This window comes from Neolamprologus multifasciatus, chromosome 2 (genome assembly GCF_963576455.1).
Source record: "Neolamprologus multifasciatus chromosome 2, fNeoMul1.2, whole genome shotgun sequence".
In the NCBI taxonomy this organism is placed as follows: domain Eukaryota; kingdom Metazoa; phylum Chordata; class Actinopteri; order Cichliformes; family Cichlidae; genus Neolamprologus; species Neolamprologus multifasciatus.
Genome location: NC_140440.1, coordinates 22,642,693 through 22,659,857, shown reverse-complemented (window position 1 = coordinate 22,659,857; position 17,165 = coordinate 22,642,693). Strand labels below are relative to the sequence as shown.

Here is a 17,165-nt window from a genome sequence, read left to right as displayed (position 1 = left end):
GACCTGGTTCAGTGAGGATGCAGGCCTTTTTGGTGCCATCGTCGAGAGGAAATCCAGGCTGCTTAAAGGAAACGGTCTCTGGCTAGAGGGTGACTACTGAGCTAATGTGGTCTTATTTCTCAAGCTGCACTGGTCAAACACAAACCGACAATGCAAAATCCGAGACTTTGTGGCTCAACACCTTCGCAAAATAGCTTTAACATTAAAACCTCCCTCATGACACAGTATCACCGATTCAATTAAAATCACAGAGAAGCGGTCACGGTGGACATTAATGACTTTAGGCACGCTGATGTTTGTGATTGTTTTTTTTTTTTTTGGGGGGGGGGGGGGGGGGGCATTTGAAATCGAACATCCTCTTTGCCGCTGATAGCTGACAGTCACACATTTGACAGTTCAGCTGCTGTTTGTGAACATGAGTGACGGCTCCTGAAACCAAACACACTGACACCGATCTGCAATGTCTCTGACACACAGTTTCCAGAGCTCTATTAACAATGAATGAGAGTGGTGTGATACTTGCATTTAAAATAAGACACGTGAATAGAATATATCTAATACTCGTGAAGCATACAGATCCTCATTGACTGCTGCCCAGAGAGCGGTGCCAGGGTGACATCGACGAAGCGTCTCTGCGCTCTTATTTCTAGCTTTGCGAGAGACTTATCGATACATACAAGTGTGAACTAACTGCTCATATTCGTAGCATTACATTTGCATTCTCTTCCGAGTGTACTTACACTTTGAAGAATGCACACATTTAATGGCCGTCATGCACTACAATTTATATGTGCCAGAACTGGACTTAAATCCTGTACAATTTGTATTAATCATCAAGTATCTATAGTTATAATACATATCTCCACTTTGAAAACGGCAAATAGTGTATGTTACATATCTACAGACCTTTGTGTGATGGGTACAATACTGTGAAGAGAATGACAGACAGCACACCATATACTATGTCACCTATAGTATATCAGTATTGCATATTGTAACTATATTTATACATGTTCATATAAATATAGATATTCTATGTACATATTGATATTTCAACTTTGCATAAAGAATAAAATAAATAATACAAATATAATCAAATCTTACAGTAAGTATGATTTGAGAAAATGCTATATTAGAGCCAAAATAGTCCTAACAGCTGAAATAGTCAACAATTGTTATTCATTTTTAAAATAATAATAATAATGATAATAATAATAATGATAATAATGATAATGTGGCCTACAGTCTGGCATGAGCTACACCATGATTACCCTGCACATTTACCATGTGGGACTGCTGGAATGACTAGAAAGGGCGGAATAAGGATAGGAAAAGTCGGGGCTTGTTTCCTTCAGCTCAGTCTATGGGAATTTGTGTGTGTGTGTGTGTGTGTGTATATGTTGAAAGGTGTGTGAATTGTGTGTGTTTGTAGTTGTGTGAAGGTGTACACAAGTCTGCAAGTGTGGCTTTTAAATGGTGTAGGAGGTCAAAAGTCCATTTCCTGAGCTTTCACCTCCGGATGTCGGTGGCCTTGGGGTCTTCCTCCTCAGCCACCACTCCAGCTTCCAGACTATGACGGCGGGGTCCCTGGCTGCGGTTACGTGGGTGAGAGCTGAAGCCTGCCTTACCAGCTTTCTCCTTTTCACCTTGCCGCGGCAGGCGAGGGTGCTCCGGTTCAGGCTGTGAAGGCATGAGGTGGCGGCGGTTTTCGACTGGGGTGCTGGCAGGAGACGGGGCTATTGAGGTGCAGAGGCTCAAGCTGTCGCAGAGGGCCCCCCAGTTCTGCTCACACTGTAGTCGGACGCTGCGTGTCAGCGCCTCCTTCACTTCCTCTCCACAACTCAGGAGAATATTCACCAGCTCTACATATGGACTGAGCAGAGAGAGGCACATTAGGTTTGGGAGTACAATAAGTGTCTAGCAAATGGATAGACTTCACTGAGATGCATCTTTACAATCAACAGAAGAACAAATAAAAATATTCACAAAATCTTAATTTAAAAAAAAAAAAAGATCTGGGATTAAAGAGAAGGGATGGCTTAGAGAAAATACCGATCTAAACCTGGTCCAGATCAGACCCTTACCCTTTGGGGAACAGATCTTGGAAATGGATCATCTCCACCATGACGGCCACGTTCTCCTTAGCGGCAGAGCACAGGTTGTGTTTGATGTAGCACTCTCTCTGGAGCTGGAACACCATCTCCTTAATGGACACACACTTTCTGCTGATGCAGCTGAACTTGTGTCGCAGACCATGCGCCATACATTTCAAAGCATCCTTGATGAAGGACTTCCCCTATGTACACATAAAGACGGGTTCCCTTTAAGTTCCTAGAAAATCAGCTATAGAGCAAGCTCATGTGGTGTTCCTTCTCTCTTACATGTATATTACTTACACAGATAGCTTTGGCATTTTGTGGGTACCGTACATCTATTTTAGTAGTTTTGGAGTGTATTTTTGGTTGTGTTCTATAAATGGTAACTACACTTTATTCACAAGGAAAATGGACATGTAATTCTGTAAATAGTAGTCAAATACCGCCGCTCTTCTGCTGAAATCTTCTGCCAACAATGTAAGTTCCTAGTATGTGACCCTATAGGCATATTAACACCCCAGTCAAGCCTGGGTTGGCAGGGCTTCAACCTCTGCTATGTATGAAAAGGGAGCTCGCTGGGCTTCTAGCCAGCTGGCTCATGACGCTTAGTCCTAACTGTACACACATCACTCCGCTGAAAGGCATGTGAACTTGTCAAGAAAGGGAAAAAGAAATAGATGATTAGTTCAGGGCATGTATGATCGTACTTCTAAAAAGAAAATTGATGATTCAGAAGCAATGGACTAATAAAAAGGAAAGCTGCCTCTTGTTTTACCATTTTCTTTTTTGCAAACAGACAGATTCGTTTAGTACCTGAGAGTCAAATTTGCCAGCGTTGTGCAGCAACGTCATGCAGATTTCCTGTAGCCCTCGTATCTTGCAGGAGTTGTTCTCAAAGCACTCAAACACACCGCAGCCGACATCCCCTGCACTCACCAGGCAGTGCTGAATCTCAGCTGGAAACAGAGAACAGGTTAGAGGAGGGCCCTTATCATCTGTTCTCAGCATAGAAAGCACGCAGACCGTTACAAGCATGCTGGCAACGAAGACCATACAGCTTGGAGGCACAACTCCACTTCAGCACCGATTGCTGCACAAATCATAAAGCTGATGTGGCGTATAACTATTTCCACAGATGCTGTTCGTGTGCGTTTTCTCAAATAGAGAGAAAGAATGCAGGGGAGGGTGTGTGCAGGGATGAGAGGAAGTCTTAATTTCCCCAAGCCTTTCCTCCTGCAGAGGAACACTTGGTGACAGATATTACTGTGTCATTCTGCACCACAATCCATCTGCACTGCCTAGCATTGAGATAGGATGGTGCATTGCAGATACAGCCTTAACTACTTGTGGAGGAAAAACAAGCAGCCATTTCAGTACCCCCCCTAAATGTGCATCAACAAGTCTTGTACTCTTATATTTGTAGAGCTAATCAAGTGTGCATACTGAAAATGCAACAGCGGTGATGAAAGCACAAAAAAGAGAACTTTTCACATTTATATGTGGCTTGTCTCTTTCCCCCTTTCTTTTGTTTTAACTGCAGGCATCAGATACAAGTATCAAAAAAACAAAAAAAGGGCAGAATCACATCACAAATCACAGTGGGACCCGTATCAATTTTAGATTAATGTGGCAAATGGCAAGTTACCTCGTGAGGCAACAGAGCATTTACAGAGTTCAGTCTGGCTCTGACAACCTTAACTGTTAACTTAAGTAATACATTATTACACAGGTGATAAGTTTTGGAGCTGGTAACTGATGGGCGTGAGAAAAGTTTTTGTCTCAGTCAGAGTTGCGCCCCGTTTGCAAGAAAAGGAGACTCTGTCTTGACCACAGCAAATAATGGATTAAGTGTGACTTATTAGAAATCCCGCTTGTCAACAAAGAGCCTCTTTTTTTCGTGGTAGTGGTGGTGGTGAGGCTGTGTGTGTGTGTGTGTGTGTGTGTGTGTGTGTGTGTGTGTGTGTGTGTGTGTGTGTGTGTGTGTTTGGAGGAGAGAGGGGCGGGGGGCTGCTACGGGGGTTTTGTAGGCACTGAGTTGAACTTTAGTGCGCAGGAAAAGTGAGCCGCTGTCAGCAGTGCTTGTTTTGGCATCACGGGAATGTGCTTGGATCGTACGAGCTTGGCCGCAGCTTGCATTGAATTACACAGTGGTGTTACCAGGGTCTCTGCAGAGAGAGAGAGAGAGACCTGCATTGGAGTTTGTCCCCATTTTTTTTTTCAGCGTGGAGGAAAGATAACAACTAGGCTCTAATATTTTGACACAGGTTCACATGGTCGGTCTCGACCAAGACTTGCGGTCTGTGAGGGTAAAAATCATCCAATATAAAGTGCAAGTTCCAGGGAAAGAGCAGCAGTCCGAGAAGGTGATGGTGGTATTGGTGTTGGGGCTTTGTGTTAATTGGGTGAAGCATACTTCCCCTTTTTTATGGTATTTAATAAGCACTACTGCCTCAGAGGATTGGTTCAGTAAATTAACTCCAGCTTGCCTTCAGCGCAGACCAAGCACCGCACTATTGCACTCATTACCGCTCTACTAACCTGCACACCTCACCCAGCACTGATATCAGGAGACAGCCTACACAGCGCAGACATACATATTTTCATGTATTTTTTAAAGCAGCTAACCACTGAAATAATCAGCTGTGACACGCGCGCACACATTAACAAGCGCGCACGCACACCTAGATGCGCTGCCGTATACGTTGCCTATTACCTTGCGCCGTTCTATTAATAGTTTACTAACATACTGAATTTCTATCTGAGTATTTACAAAATATCGTCTTTCGCGGGTATCGAAAAACGTCTCTCGAGTGAAACGTCGGGATTTAAGTTAAAATAAATAAATAAAAATTAAACATTTAAAAAAAAAACGGATTTGCCAAAACCGACTGAACGTGCCTCCTGCATGGTTTAATTTTGCAGCCACGAGAAACACGTGTCCGGACAAACCCCACGATTCTTACCTCTATTGCCACTCATTTCTTACCTGTGTTCTGCAGGGAGAGGCGTCCTTTCTGGCTCGCAGGTTTCTCCGGGGGGGTGTCATAAATGTCAATATTATCCGTTCCCACTACTTGCTCCAGTGCTGATAAAATCAGCAGCAGCAGGACGGCCAGTTTGACAAACATTGCTTCTCCGACAATGAGCTTCTATCCCCACTGCAAAGATCCGGCGAGTGCGAGTGTCTCTGCGTGGGTGAGGGTGCACCTTGGATCGACGGAGCTGCTGCTCGGTGGCTTATGGGGCAGCTGTTGGACTGAATGCATGAGCTGGAAGTGATGCTGCCTATATTTCTGAGAGCCCCGGGTGTCAATTTGGATGAAGGAGTTAAGCAGGTGTTGTCGGTCGGGGCTTTACAACCAATCAGAGACGCAGAAATCCACGTCCAAGGTTTTAGGGGAGTGTCCAGCGAAAAGTCCCCTTTTTGCCATAAAAACTGGCCCTCTAAGGCAATATTCATGAGTAAGCTGACTTGAATTCTACAATCAGCATAACCCTCAGACATCCAATATCCCAACCAGACGTTTAATAGTCTTTATCTAGTTGATTTGATCTAAGATAAGCTGCAGTTCCTGCTTTTTATTGCAGCAATGAAAAGTAAACAGAAAGTCTGCTTATGCCATGGAAACACTTACATAGGATACACAGAGCAGTGGGAGATTCAAGATGCATTACGCTTACCAATATGCTGGAAAATGTAACATGTGTAATGTCCAAACACTCTGCAATAAAAAAGCAATCTGATGTCAGTGGATCTGCAGCTTACTACTCATTATTCCAAGGCAGCTTTTAAATTAAGCACAGTGTCGACAACATGTGTGAGAACGCTGCTTCCACAGAAGGTGGGTGCAAAGTTTGCTGTGACAGAAACGCTTAATGAAATTTAACTGCCTGGCAATTGCACACCAGCCTATTAATAATATACACTGATTTTAAGGTCAGATTATATATATATATTATATATAACTGACTGCTGACTGCTATAAATAGAATTCCTTAACTTTTTTTTATGGGGAACTACATACAGAGAGCTCTGTTACACAGTTCCCAGTTTAGTCTGTGACAATGAGTTCCTACTCACTACTACAGGGAGTGATCTAAGAATAGAGGACAAACACTGGCAAGGTTGTGCATTTGGAGATGCTTGAGGAATCTTTTTCAAGAGCAACACTTGAGGATGCCATGTGGAATGACTGCAAGCTCACTGCAGAAGGAACATTAAGTCTCCATATTCTGAATTTTTCCAGTGACCTAATGGCGTTGCTGCTTTTCAGGTAAAGCCCTCTATAGGAGTCGGTACAGTGATGCAAGCATGGGTGCATGGCTTGGGATGCCAGAGGGCTGCTACGTGTGGAAAAAAGAAATGACAAGGACAGCAGGAAATTACCATCAAGGTGCAGCATGTGGGAAATGTACTTATATCTGAAGCCTCCAGGGGGCCCACTGATACTAATTGTCTGTTCCTTTTCATTTTTAATTACAGCACAGCACTAGGGCGACCATTCTGTAATGAACCCAGCTGTCTACACTCACACACAGGAGGATGAACGCACTCACGTCCACAACCTGAGCAACTCTCCTCTTTTCCTAACGTGCAAGGAAAGGAGACCTCCTCAAACCACAGGCATCGGTTGACTATTAAAACCCAGAGGTGTGTAACAAACTACGTTGGGGGTGGAAGGGTGGGTGGTAACGGCCCATCTACAACCAGAACCCAAGAGACAGACAAGCAGGCATCTGATTGTGGCAGCCCAAATTTCATAGATCTGTGACTTTGAAATCTGTTTATCATAACATTTAATTTATTTTCAGGGAAAGAAAAAATCATTTTCCTGGGAAGCTCTGGCTCTGACTGTTGGAAAAAACTAAAATGAAAAAAAGAAAACTAAAAGAAAAAAAGAACCTAGGCTATATTTAGACCATCAATGAAATTAGCCTAGAATGGGAACTGGACTCCCGCTTTAACCTAAACCAAAATGATGATCACTTATAGCTCTAAATATAGATAATTATTGTCTCGAGACTGCAGTATCTATCGTTTTAATTGAGGTTTTTAGTCAGTGGAATGAGTTTTGGAGAAGTCACCACAGCTGAGAAATGGGAGGTATTTTGGCTAGGAGATGATGCAGCACAGAAAACCTCAGCATTTCAATATTCCCATTATATTCCTCTGGTGGATGTGGTAGACTTTTTTTTTTTTTTTTTGCCATGAATTTATGACAATCTTGCCCCACTCTGTCTTCTCTACTTGTCCTAATACTCAATTTTTAAAAAAAAATATGCTATTAATATTCAATTCAAACACACAGCTATATAGAATATACAGTGATACATAGTATCAGAGATTGGCTTAAGCTTGATGTGCACGGAATGGAAATTGCAACGCTCCAGTATTTTAAAAGTCCAGCCGACTTCCATCACGTCCATCACGTTCCATCAAGGAGGGTGTATAGCGCGCAGTGGCACGTGTCTGGAGACGAGCTTGATCCGTTTCCAGTTGTGTCTGTACCACAAAGTGAAGAGTCCTGCTCAATTCACGTCTGTTAAAAACTGCCCACGCTGTCCACACACCCTCGATTTGGCCCAATCAGGGCACTGAAGTGGACCACAGGCTCGTAATAGCGTGTGCGTCACCGCTGCCTACTGACGCTGCATTCAGGCCGTATGGGAAAAATAACCCCTGGAGAGTTTAGGCACAAAAACCTAACGACCTTTCTGCTGTGATCATTGGCATTTTAACAGCCGCAGTCACTTTCAGCAAAAGTGTCACTCGTGGCACGTGCACTTGCTTCTTTCTGCAGCGTTTTCACAGGAATACCTGAGTCCTCAGCGAGTCAGTGCACATCAGCAGTTTGCAAACTTCTTCTGGCATGCCTCGCTTTGGAAGCAGAAACAACTTCACTTCGTTCACCATCCACCACATTAAAAAAATCAGTCGTTAAGAATAAAAAAAGGATCAAAGTTGAATAAAGTGAAATATTTAGGCAAATACAATAGCATCAACATTTGTTTCACTTAGTTTCACTGTGTACACCCCATTTGCAGTGGCTCTATGTGGAGCCTAGTTGGGCCTGTCATACAGTTTCAGAAACACAGACAACAGAGAAATCACCAGCTGATGGACACCTAGACATGTAAATTGTTTTCATTTATTTCTTTTACCTACAAGATAAATGCAGTTGATGCTAATATCGCAACTCAACAGCTGGTTCACAGGTGTTGTGGCATTTTCGTCCTTTTCATATAATTGTGCATCCCAGTATTTACAGATAAGATAAGATAAGACTTTATTGATCCCACGACAGGGACATTTTTGCATTACCTCAGCTCAGGTACAGATATCTGAAGGAAATACAAAAATACAAATAAGTACGACCAATGAAAAAAAAAAGTTACTTGGTGAATGGTGGAGAGACGAGGACCTCTATCACACAATGCATATTTAATGTTTTACTTGAATGCAACACAAAACACCAAGCATTGGCACAGAGAGCCAGAACATTCAGCGGTTTGACAAACCAAATGAATGACACGACTTAAAATGTTGTGCACAAGGTTAAAGATAATCTTATGCTGTGATCAGACATTGTCCAGCTGCAGTATAGTTTCAGAACACAGCTGTAAATTTGACTGAAATATCTCACATAAACTTCCATTTAGTGACTAATCTGCACCTTTAGTCCAATCACTTTGTCAATAGCAGGTTAGGTTTACTGCTTGGTACCCACTACAGAGGTTAACATACTATGTTTTAAGTAATGTCTTCCCATCTATAAAGTCTACAGTGCTGATTTGAGCTATTTTCACATTTTGGGGATGTGACAGTGATGCTGCACATCAGCCTCCAAGCACTTGTCATTTACAACTTGACTGCACACTTGTATATCTACATGCATGCATGCAGAGCAGTGACGGTGTGTGGATGAGAGGACATCTAAAGTGTGAGCATCATTGTGGTCTGGTTCACATGGCAGCTAAAGCTGTTATTTTTACTTTTTAACTGTGTTTTGTTTTTGGTGTATTAAGAATATTTTTCATGTTTACATTGCACAAAGGCATTGTCTTCTTGCAGTGACAGCGTCCAGAAAAGAGACAAGTGTGCTTTGACAGCCGTAACGTTCATTCACTTTGACTGCTGTACTGTAAACATACAGAAAGCGGACATGTGTTCTGAGTTGGGACCCCTGGGGCCCTGGCAAGTGACCGACCAATGAAACCACAACAGAGAGGCCAAGCTGGGGTGTGTGTGCAAGTGTGTGCGCATTTGTGTGTGAATTAGGGGGACGCTTCACTGCGAGAGAGGCTTCTGTGACAGCAATTAATGTTACTAGTTTACAGACTCTTTACGGTGCTTTACGGGAAGCATGTGTGTGTAATTTGGTTACAAGTTCAGGCTTTGTTGTGGAAAACTGCCGGACAATAACTCCTGAGTGACCCCACCGAGGATTGATTCGAAACCTTACGGTATCCCGTGCTGTCAAAACAGTAACTTAAAAAAAAAAAAATCACCTCAGGTGATATTATTTCTGAACGTGCAACTTGTGTCATATTTTTTCTTTTTAATCTACACGTAAAGTGCAGTTTTATGCTGACAAAACGAGGTTCCCCCGAGGGTGTAATACAAGACTATCTCACTGTTTTTCTTTCTTTGTGCTAAGTACAGACATGTGCACAAGTGGTGCCAGTCTTCTCAAATAACTCCCAGCAAGAGAGATAAAAAGTAAACTATGCCTTTAAAACCAAAATATATGCTAATAAAACTGTTATATAACAGTTTTTAATACTGAGTTAGTCGCTTGTGCAAACCAACCCAACCAGTGAGCCACTGGAACTGTGTGATGACATATGACCTCTATATCACTGACATAATTCTACTCAAGCATACCACGTCTTTACTTGCTACGTTGTCTGGCGGCTGTTAAATAAAGCCACAAAAAAAACTTTAATAAAAACGATGCTGTAAACAAAAAATCTAAGCAGTAAATCAAAGCAGAATTTTAAACTTTACTGTGTAAACATAACTCAGTAACTCTCTCAGAATAGAAAGCGCATGAGAAAGCAGGAGTGCTGGGCTGTGAGAAGAAGCTATGAAATATCACATACCAAAGTCTTCGAGGAACCTGAATATGATATCTTAGTTTCTAAATCTGGCTCAGTTTATGGCTGTGTGCATTTGTATGTGTGTGTGTGTGTGTGTGTGTGTGCATGAGATGTTGCCTCCTCTCCTTGCATCTTCCAAACCCTGACCACATTCAAAACGTATTTTATAAGACCATTCCGAATTTAGCAGGATGACAGTGCAGTTTTTTTTCTCTAACCATGAGATCATTTAGGTGTGTTTAGATTAAACTTTTTTTGTGAGTGTGCATAAAAATTCGCAGTATTTCAGCAGCAAGCTGCAAAGCCTTTCCCGGTCTCTTGGTGTGTTAACTCACCTGACTCGTGAAAAGAGAGGTTTTACTGGCCCAGCTCAGCAGGCCAGCTCTGGGCTCTGACTCCAAGTGGTGTGAAAGCACCACATCGCAGACCATCACTTAACTTGCCTCAAACAATGTGCTATTATAGAGTTTGCTCTGTATGGGTTATATTGCTACAGTGCTGGCAGATTACAAAGTGCCCCGTCTCATTACTGTCCATATAAGCCCACAGGCCTCACCAGCACAAAGGAGTTATTGAGTGATAAGGGGAAAGAGATGGACTGTAGCTGCCTGTGAGAGCCCTCACCTTGGCTGCTCTAACCTCGATTAGGTCAGAGGTGATGTCATCATGGCTAGAGACACAGGTGGGCATGCTGGGACAAAACGAGAGCAGCTGGGACACAAAGGCCCCGTTTAATGAGAGTGAGACATGAGGCCAGAGTGGACTCCGTGGGTGGCACATAGTGTCATAGCTGCTGAAAAGACTGGTGAGCAATTAATCATCTGATTCAAGAATTGGGCAAAGTGCTTATTATGTAAGGTCAGCTTTGACATCATCATCGAAGCAGAGGAAGTCTTTCTGGGTTACACTTCTGTTTGATTGCACTGATCGCCCAAAATGTCCTTGATCCCATAATATTGGAGGGATACTATATTTATCGTGGTGGTCAGGTCCAACAATTGTGCAACATAATATGACACACTTACCCCTCATTAGAAATGAAGGGTTCTTTGTGGCAGCCTGACAATCATTAAAACTTCTCCTCTGGCTTGGCTTGTTTACTCTCTGGTAATTACAAGGTGATTGTGTAGCCTGTGACCCATATTCAGAGTCAGGTCAGCCAAGACACGGGGGATATTCAGAGAAGTGCACGTAGAGAAAGAGTGTTAGAGTGGATAGTCATTTGGTGCTGCCTCATTAGACTGTGTTAGAAGACAAGCTGGCTCACAGTATTCTTGCATTGGAACAATACCTCTTTCCACTGTAAGACCAAAATGCTGGTCCTGGCATATAAATGTGTTTGAGAGGGCATATGGCAACCTCATTTATCAATTTATTCACTTGCTGGTAATATGGAAGCTACATGAATGAGCTGACTGTGTGACGTATGCATATATATTTGAGGTGAAGTCATATTGACTTAATTTAGTTTCTGAAGGATTTTTCAACCACACAGCTTCTTCCGTGTCATTCATTTCATCTGTCACCACATTTCCTGGCAGCACGCCTACCATGACAGAAAGCAGTGACTGATCACTGCCCTTTAATAAAAATGTGCACGCAAAAAAATACACACACAAACCTACACGAACATACACTTCTTGCAGTCCGTGATCCTGTGGCATATCTTGCTTCGGTACAATTAGATTTTTGCTGTCATTACATCATTATTGTAGAGTCTTTATCTTGAGGTGACTGTTGTTGTTATTTGGCACAATATAAATAAAATAGAACTGAATGTAATTGAATTACAGAGGTCTTTGTTCAGTGGCTGAAACCTCACCTTGATGGATTTATAAATAGGGTTTTGTATTAATGCTGAAATACGTTTTACACTTTTCAATATGTTTATTGTGTAATTATCATCACATAGTAACACCAGCCTACATGGAGCCCAGTGAAACCTGATGTTAGGCCAACCTGTGAAAAACTAATAGGTTGGATGTCTCCAGCATCACTAAGGCTGGCAAACTAAATTGAATTTGGCCGTGTGCTCGGATTTTTGTCACATAAAGGCACTGTGAGGTCTTGGGCACTGGGTGTCAATCCAGGGCTATTAAAAGGTATCCAAATGTGAAGGGACATTTAAATCAATTTCATTACTCAAAACACAAAGGAAACAACTTGACAGAGCCCTAAACACAAGGCTCAAACGAGATATTCCAAGAAATGGCACTTGATCAACTGCTGATCAGCGGCAGTTAAATAATTGGCAACCAAATGTAAAGATACATGCATTTCTCCCAGTGCAAATACTCTCGCGTTACACGACCTTTGGACAAACTGACATGTCAGTCATGTCAGAGATGTCAGTACACCTTAAAAACAAACCCACTAGTCATCCATCCGTCCATCCATTATCCTTATCCTTTTCAGGGTCGTGGGGGGGCTGGAGCCTATACCAGCTGTCTTAGAGCGAGAGGCAGGGTACACCCTGGACAGGTTGCCAGTCTATCGCAGGGCTAACACATAGAGAAAGACAACCATTCACACCCACATACACACCTATGGGCAATTTAGTTACCACTTGTCATGTTAGGTGTAAAGCAATATTTGCTGCTATAATTTACAATAACGCTAAAACCAGAATCCAAAAATGTATAAAACTAAAATTGCTTAAATACGTATTACTCTTATTATTATTGTTTTTTTGTCTTTTTTATAGTAGCACCAGGTGTAATAGTATCAGTAATTGTGGTGATATCAAACGAACCCTCTGTTGTTCCATTTCTAACCATAGCATAAAAGTCCAAAAATCACAATACGAGTACTTCATGGCAGAATGAAGCAAATTTTTTTAGTTAACCTCACGATAACCAGCAGGATAATTTTGAGGCTTTTCACCAAAGCCCCCATTTAAGTTGAAAATCAGCAGCCAAAAATGTCTAGAAAAGCTACCTCACTCTTGGTGTGTAGTGCCAAACCTCAAAGTAACAATAGTGAATTTTGCCGAATTCTCAGCTTAGTTTTATGTGGGTTTGAAGAATCGCTGGTATATAAGCAGTTACTTTCTGTAGCCACACTTTTATTTGGGTCGTTGATTAGCTTATGCTTCTCAGATACATCTTGGATGCAACATCAGCGAGCAATAATAACCCTGGTAGGCAGCTCATTAGAAAAGTGTTGTTTGACATGGCTTGATTGGAAAGCATTGTTTCTATTCTGGCGCCTGCATATGCAGAAAGCATTTGACTGTTATTGTGTTCATATAACCGGCTTATATATGAGTACCTGTCTTTAAGGAAAGCATTTTATTGTATTGCTGAGGATGCATTTACCACTTTTTTCTTGTTTGGAAAACAAAAACACCAAGTAAGGAACTATTTTCTTATAGTGGTACAAATAAAGCACACAATATATTTAGAATAGTTGAGGTTAATTAGCCAGCTCATGAATTAGTGGTTGAGTCCAGATCAAACCAGCATGTCACAGATGTTTGTGAACCTCAGTGCCATGAGGTTACAATTGTAGGATGTTTTGGGATATTTGTTGTTTACGATGTGTTTTCTACAGTTAGGGGTAATTGATTGCCGTGATGGTGTGTGTTGGAACATGTTGTATTTTTCCATAAGGCCAGAGGCTGAGAGGGGGCAGGGCTGATGCAGCAGATGAAAAGCCTTCTAGGACTGTGTAGCCTTCCCAGGAATTCACAGAATTCCAGTTCCTAATTATGACATCCGTAGAGCAGAAGTCCAACAACCCCACCACCACCAGCAGCACTACAACACAGATTACACACAAAGATTTGTGCAAATACATGCGCACACATGCAAAAGTGCACTTATACTAATTACCACCCTTCTAGCATCATCACAGAGGAGAGATTGAAAGTGGCATTGTACAACAAAGGAAAGGATGCAGAGACAAAGGAAGGCAAAGGAAGAGCAACTGGTCTTGAAGGGTCTCCTTGTTAAGTGATGACTTATGACTTATGACTTTTATTGGCAATAAAAGCATTCACGCTCACCATGGGAAGGAGAAGGTTGCCTCACTGGCCTCGCAACAGAGCGACTCGACTCAAGCCGTGCTGAGCGCAAGGCTGTGGGCCTATCTGGATGGAAAATAGGGGTAAAAACATTCTTATGTGTAAAGAAAGTAATAACACAAAAAGAGGTCAAGAGCTCCCAGGGCCTAACTAAAACAAAAATGCAAAACAAAAGGCCTACTTAGCTGCTCGACAAAAGGTCAGTGAAAACATACAAAAGTGGCATCAACCGCATAACCTAGTGTGTCTAACAGTTTAACGTCTGCAATCAGTGTATAGGGTACCCCAGCTTACCTGTCCAGCCTCCCACCACACAATAATACAAAGAAGCCTGTTCACAAATGTTTGTCATAGCAGAAGCCAGCAGCTGGCCAGGGAGCTGCTCATTTGTAGTGATCCTCGGCGTGTGATTGGCCAACTGGGCCCAGACCAGCCAATAGACACATGCCAATCAACTTCAAACTGGCCAATAGGTGGAGGCTTGACACCTGAAAGATAAATAGAACACAAAAGCAAAGCCACCTCTCTTGGCACGTAACAGTATACAAACCATTTGTGTTATTTATATTATTATTTATATTTATATTATTAGCACCTATTATATTTAAAAACATTTCATATAAAGTACTTAGAATTAAAATATACTTTGTTTTAGTCATTCATCATTTAGAAATATAAACTGTTCTCTAATAAAGCAGAGCTGCTCACTAAACTACTGAGCTAAGCTAACATTAGCTGTCAATCCTTGCTACATAGAATTTAAATGACAACTACATTTTTACTTTTCTTTCTTTTACTTGAATTAAGCCTGTAATGTCTGACTATTTTGGCCACATGGTGGTAGTAGCAATAAACTTTAAACAAAAAGCAAATGATCACTTTTTACCTCGACATGGTGCACATTTTAGATAACTGTAAAAAAAAACCATCTGAAATGTTCAGTTTTCATTTGAGCAATTATTCACATAAATCATACAAACCAAAGTCCAGTATCTATTATGTGTCAGGAATCGCTGCGTGACAGGCAGGAAAAAGAGCCCAATGCAGGACTGGCGAGACAAACTTCAACTCCAGGTGGCTTTATTGCTAAACTAAAGAAAACAAAATACAAAATAATTCTGAGAAGGAAGAAGCCGGGATTCATGAACTAGACTCAAATGAATCAATCAGATCAGATATAAATGCAGAGAACAACATGGAACAGGCCACAGATGCGAAGACAGCTAACACTAATCAGACTGAGGAGACAGGGGAAGCAAAACTGAACATAATACACGTGGAACACAGGGTACCAAAATAAAACACGAAGTAACCGGGAGCAGAAACCCAGACTTGACTCTGAAGGTGAACAAATATAGAGACTAAGACATGGAGATAACAGAAGATAAACATGGAGACATGACTAACACGTAGACCCAGACAAAGATGCTTGAGACAAAGATGCAGACAGAAGGAAAACAGAGATGAGGCCAGGATGGACGGGACACAGAAAAGAATTATCATCTAAAGAGAAATCTAGAACTAGAGTCCAAGATGACAAACTCAGAAGCACTACTATCATACACAGGGAGCATGAATGTAATTACTATCACAAATCCCAAAGAATAAATCTTGAATCCATAAAACCCTATTAGAGCACTTCGCTCTCGCTCTGCAGGCCTACTTGTTGTTCCTAGAGTATTTAAAAGTAGAATGGGAGGGAGAGCCTTCAGTTTTCAGGCCCCTCTTCTGTGGAACCAGCTTCCAGTTTGGATTCGGGAGACAGACACTATCTCTACTTTTAAGATTAGGCTTAAAACTTTCCTTTTTGCTAAAGCATATAGTTAGGGCTGGACCAGGTGACCCTGAATCCTCCCTTAGTTATGCTGCAATAGACGTAGGCTGCCAGGGGATTCCCATGATGCATTGAGTTTTTCCTTTCCAGTCACCTTTCTCACTCACTATGTGTTAATAGACCTCTCTGCATTGAATTATATCTGTTATTAACCTCTGTCTCTCTTCCACAGCATGTCTTTTATCCTGTCTTCCTTCTCTCACCCCAACCGGTCGCAGCAGATGGCCGCCCCTCCCTGAGCCTGGTTCTGCCGGAGGTTTCTTCCTGTTAAAAGGGAGTTTTTCCTTCCCACTGTCGCCAAAGTGCTTGCTCATAGGAGGTCATATGATTGTTGGGTTTTTCTCTGTATCTATGAAGCGCCTTGAGGTGACTTTTGTTGTGATTTGGCGCTATATAAATAAAATTGAATTGAATTGAATTGAAAACTCAAAACTCTGGGTCACCAACCCACGGACCATGACACTATCCTTTCGCTCAGCTTTTTGGAGGAAAAAAGCCCAGGCTTTTCAATTAGATGTGCTAAAAAGCAAAATGAGGTCGTTTAAAGTCGTTTGAAGTCGTTTGAAGTTTTACTTCAAAGCTTAAAACTGCAAGTGTGCATGATGGACAGAGGAATGTGGCAAAGCTTTTAAAAAAATACTGGCTTTATTTCTTAGTTTGTTTGTTTTTAATGGATACAAGTACACACTTACTGCTTCCATTTGAATTAAGAGGGTAAGTATCAGCCAGGGGCTGCAAAGCAAATGCATTTGATTAATTGATCATCAGCATGTGTGTCCAGCTCCATAAAAGCAGAAGTTTGAGCAGTTTGCTGATCTGCAGCATAGCATCTTTCCAGGAATGGATGCCTCAGCAAATTCACCACATGCAATGCGCAGATCAACTACAAAAAGCCTAAGAGCTATAACTCAAACTCTACAGACTTATTTAACATGTTAACTGTTAAACTGCATGACAGTACTATCAGGAAAATGCTTAACAAGTATGGTTGCCAGAAAAAAATCCCCCTATCTCTAAAAATAACATAGCAGCACAACTTAGGTTTGTAGATTTGAAACTCAACAGATCACAAGACTTCTGGATCAATGTCATTTGGGCAGAAAATACCAAT

General features: G+C 41.8%; 1 protein-coding gene across 1 annotated transcript; it reads right to left on the bottom strand.

The window, feature by feature from the left end:
- Positions 1-327: 327 nt before the first annotated feature.
- On the bottom strand, positions 328-5,365 carry stc2a (stanniocalcin 2a). The gene is made up of 4 exons (XM_085172247.1): positions 5,083-5,365; positions 2,910-3,052; positions 2,085-2,296; positions 328-1,873 (listed from the first exon to the last, which is right to left on the bottom strand). The coding sequence occupies exons 1-4, from the start codon at positions 5,222-5,224 to the stop codon at positions 1,510-1,512; spliced, it is 861 nt and encodes a 286-aa protein (XP_085028373.1). The 5' UTR covers positions 5,225-5,365; the 3' UTR covers positions 328-1,509.
- Positions 5,366-17,165: the final 11,800 nt, after the last annotated feature.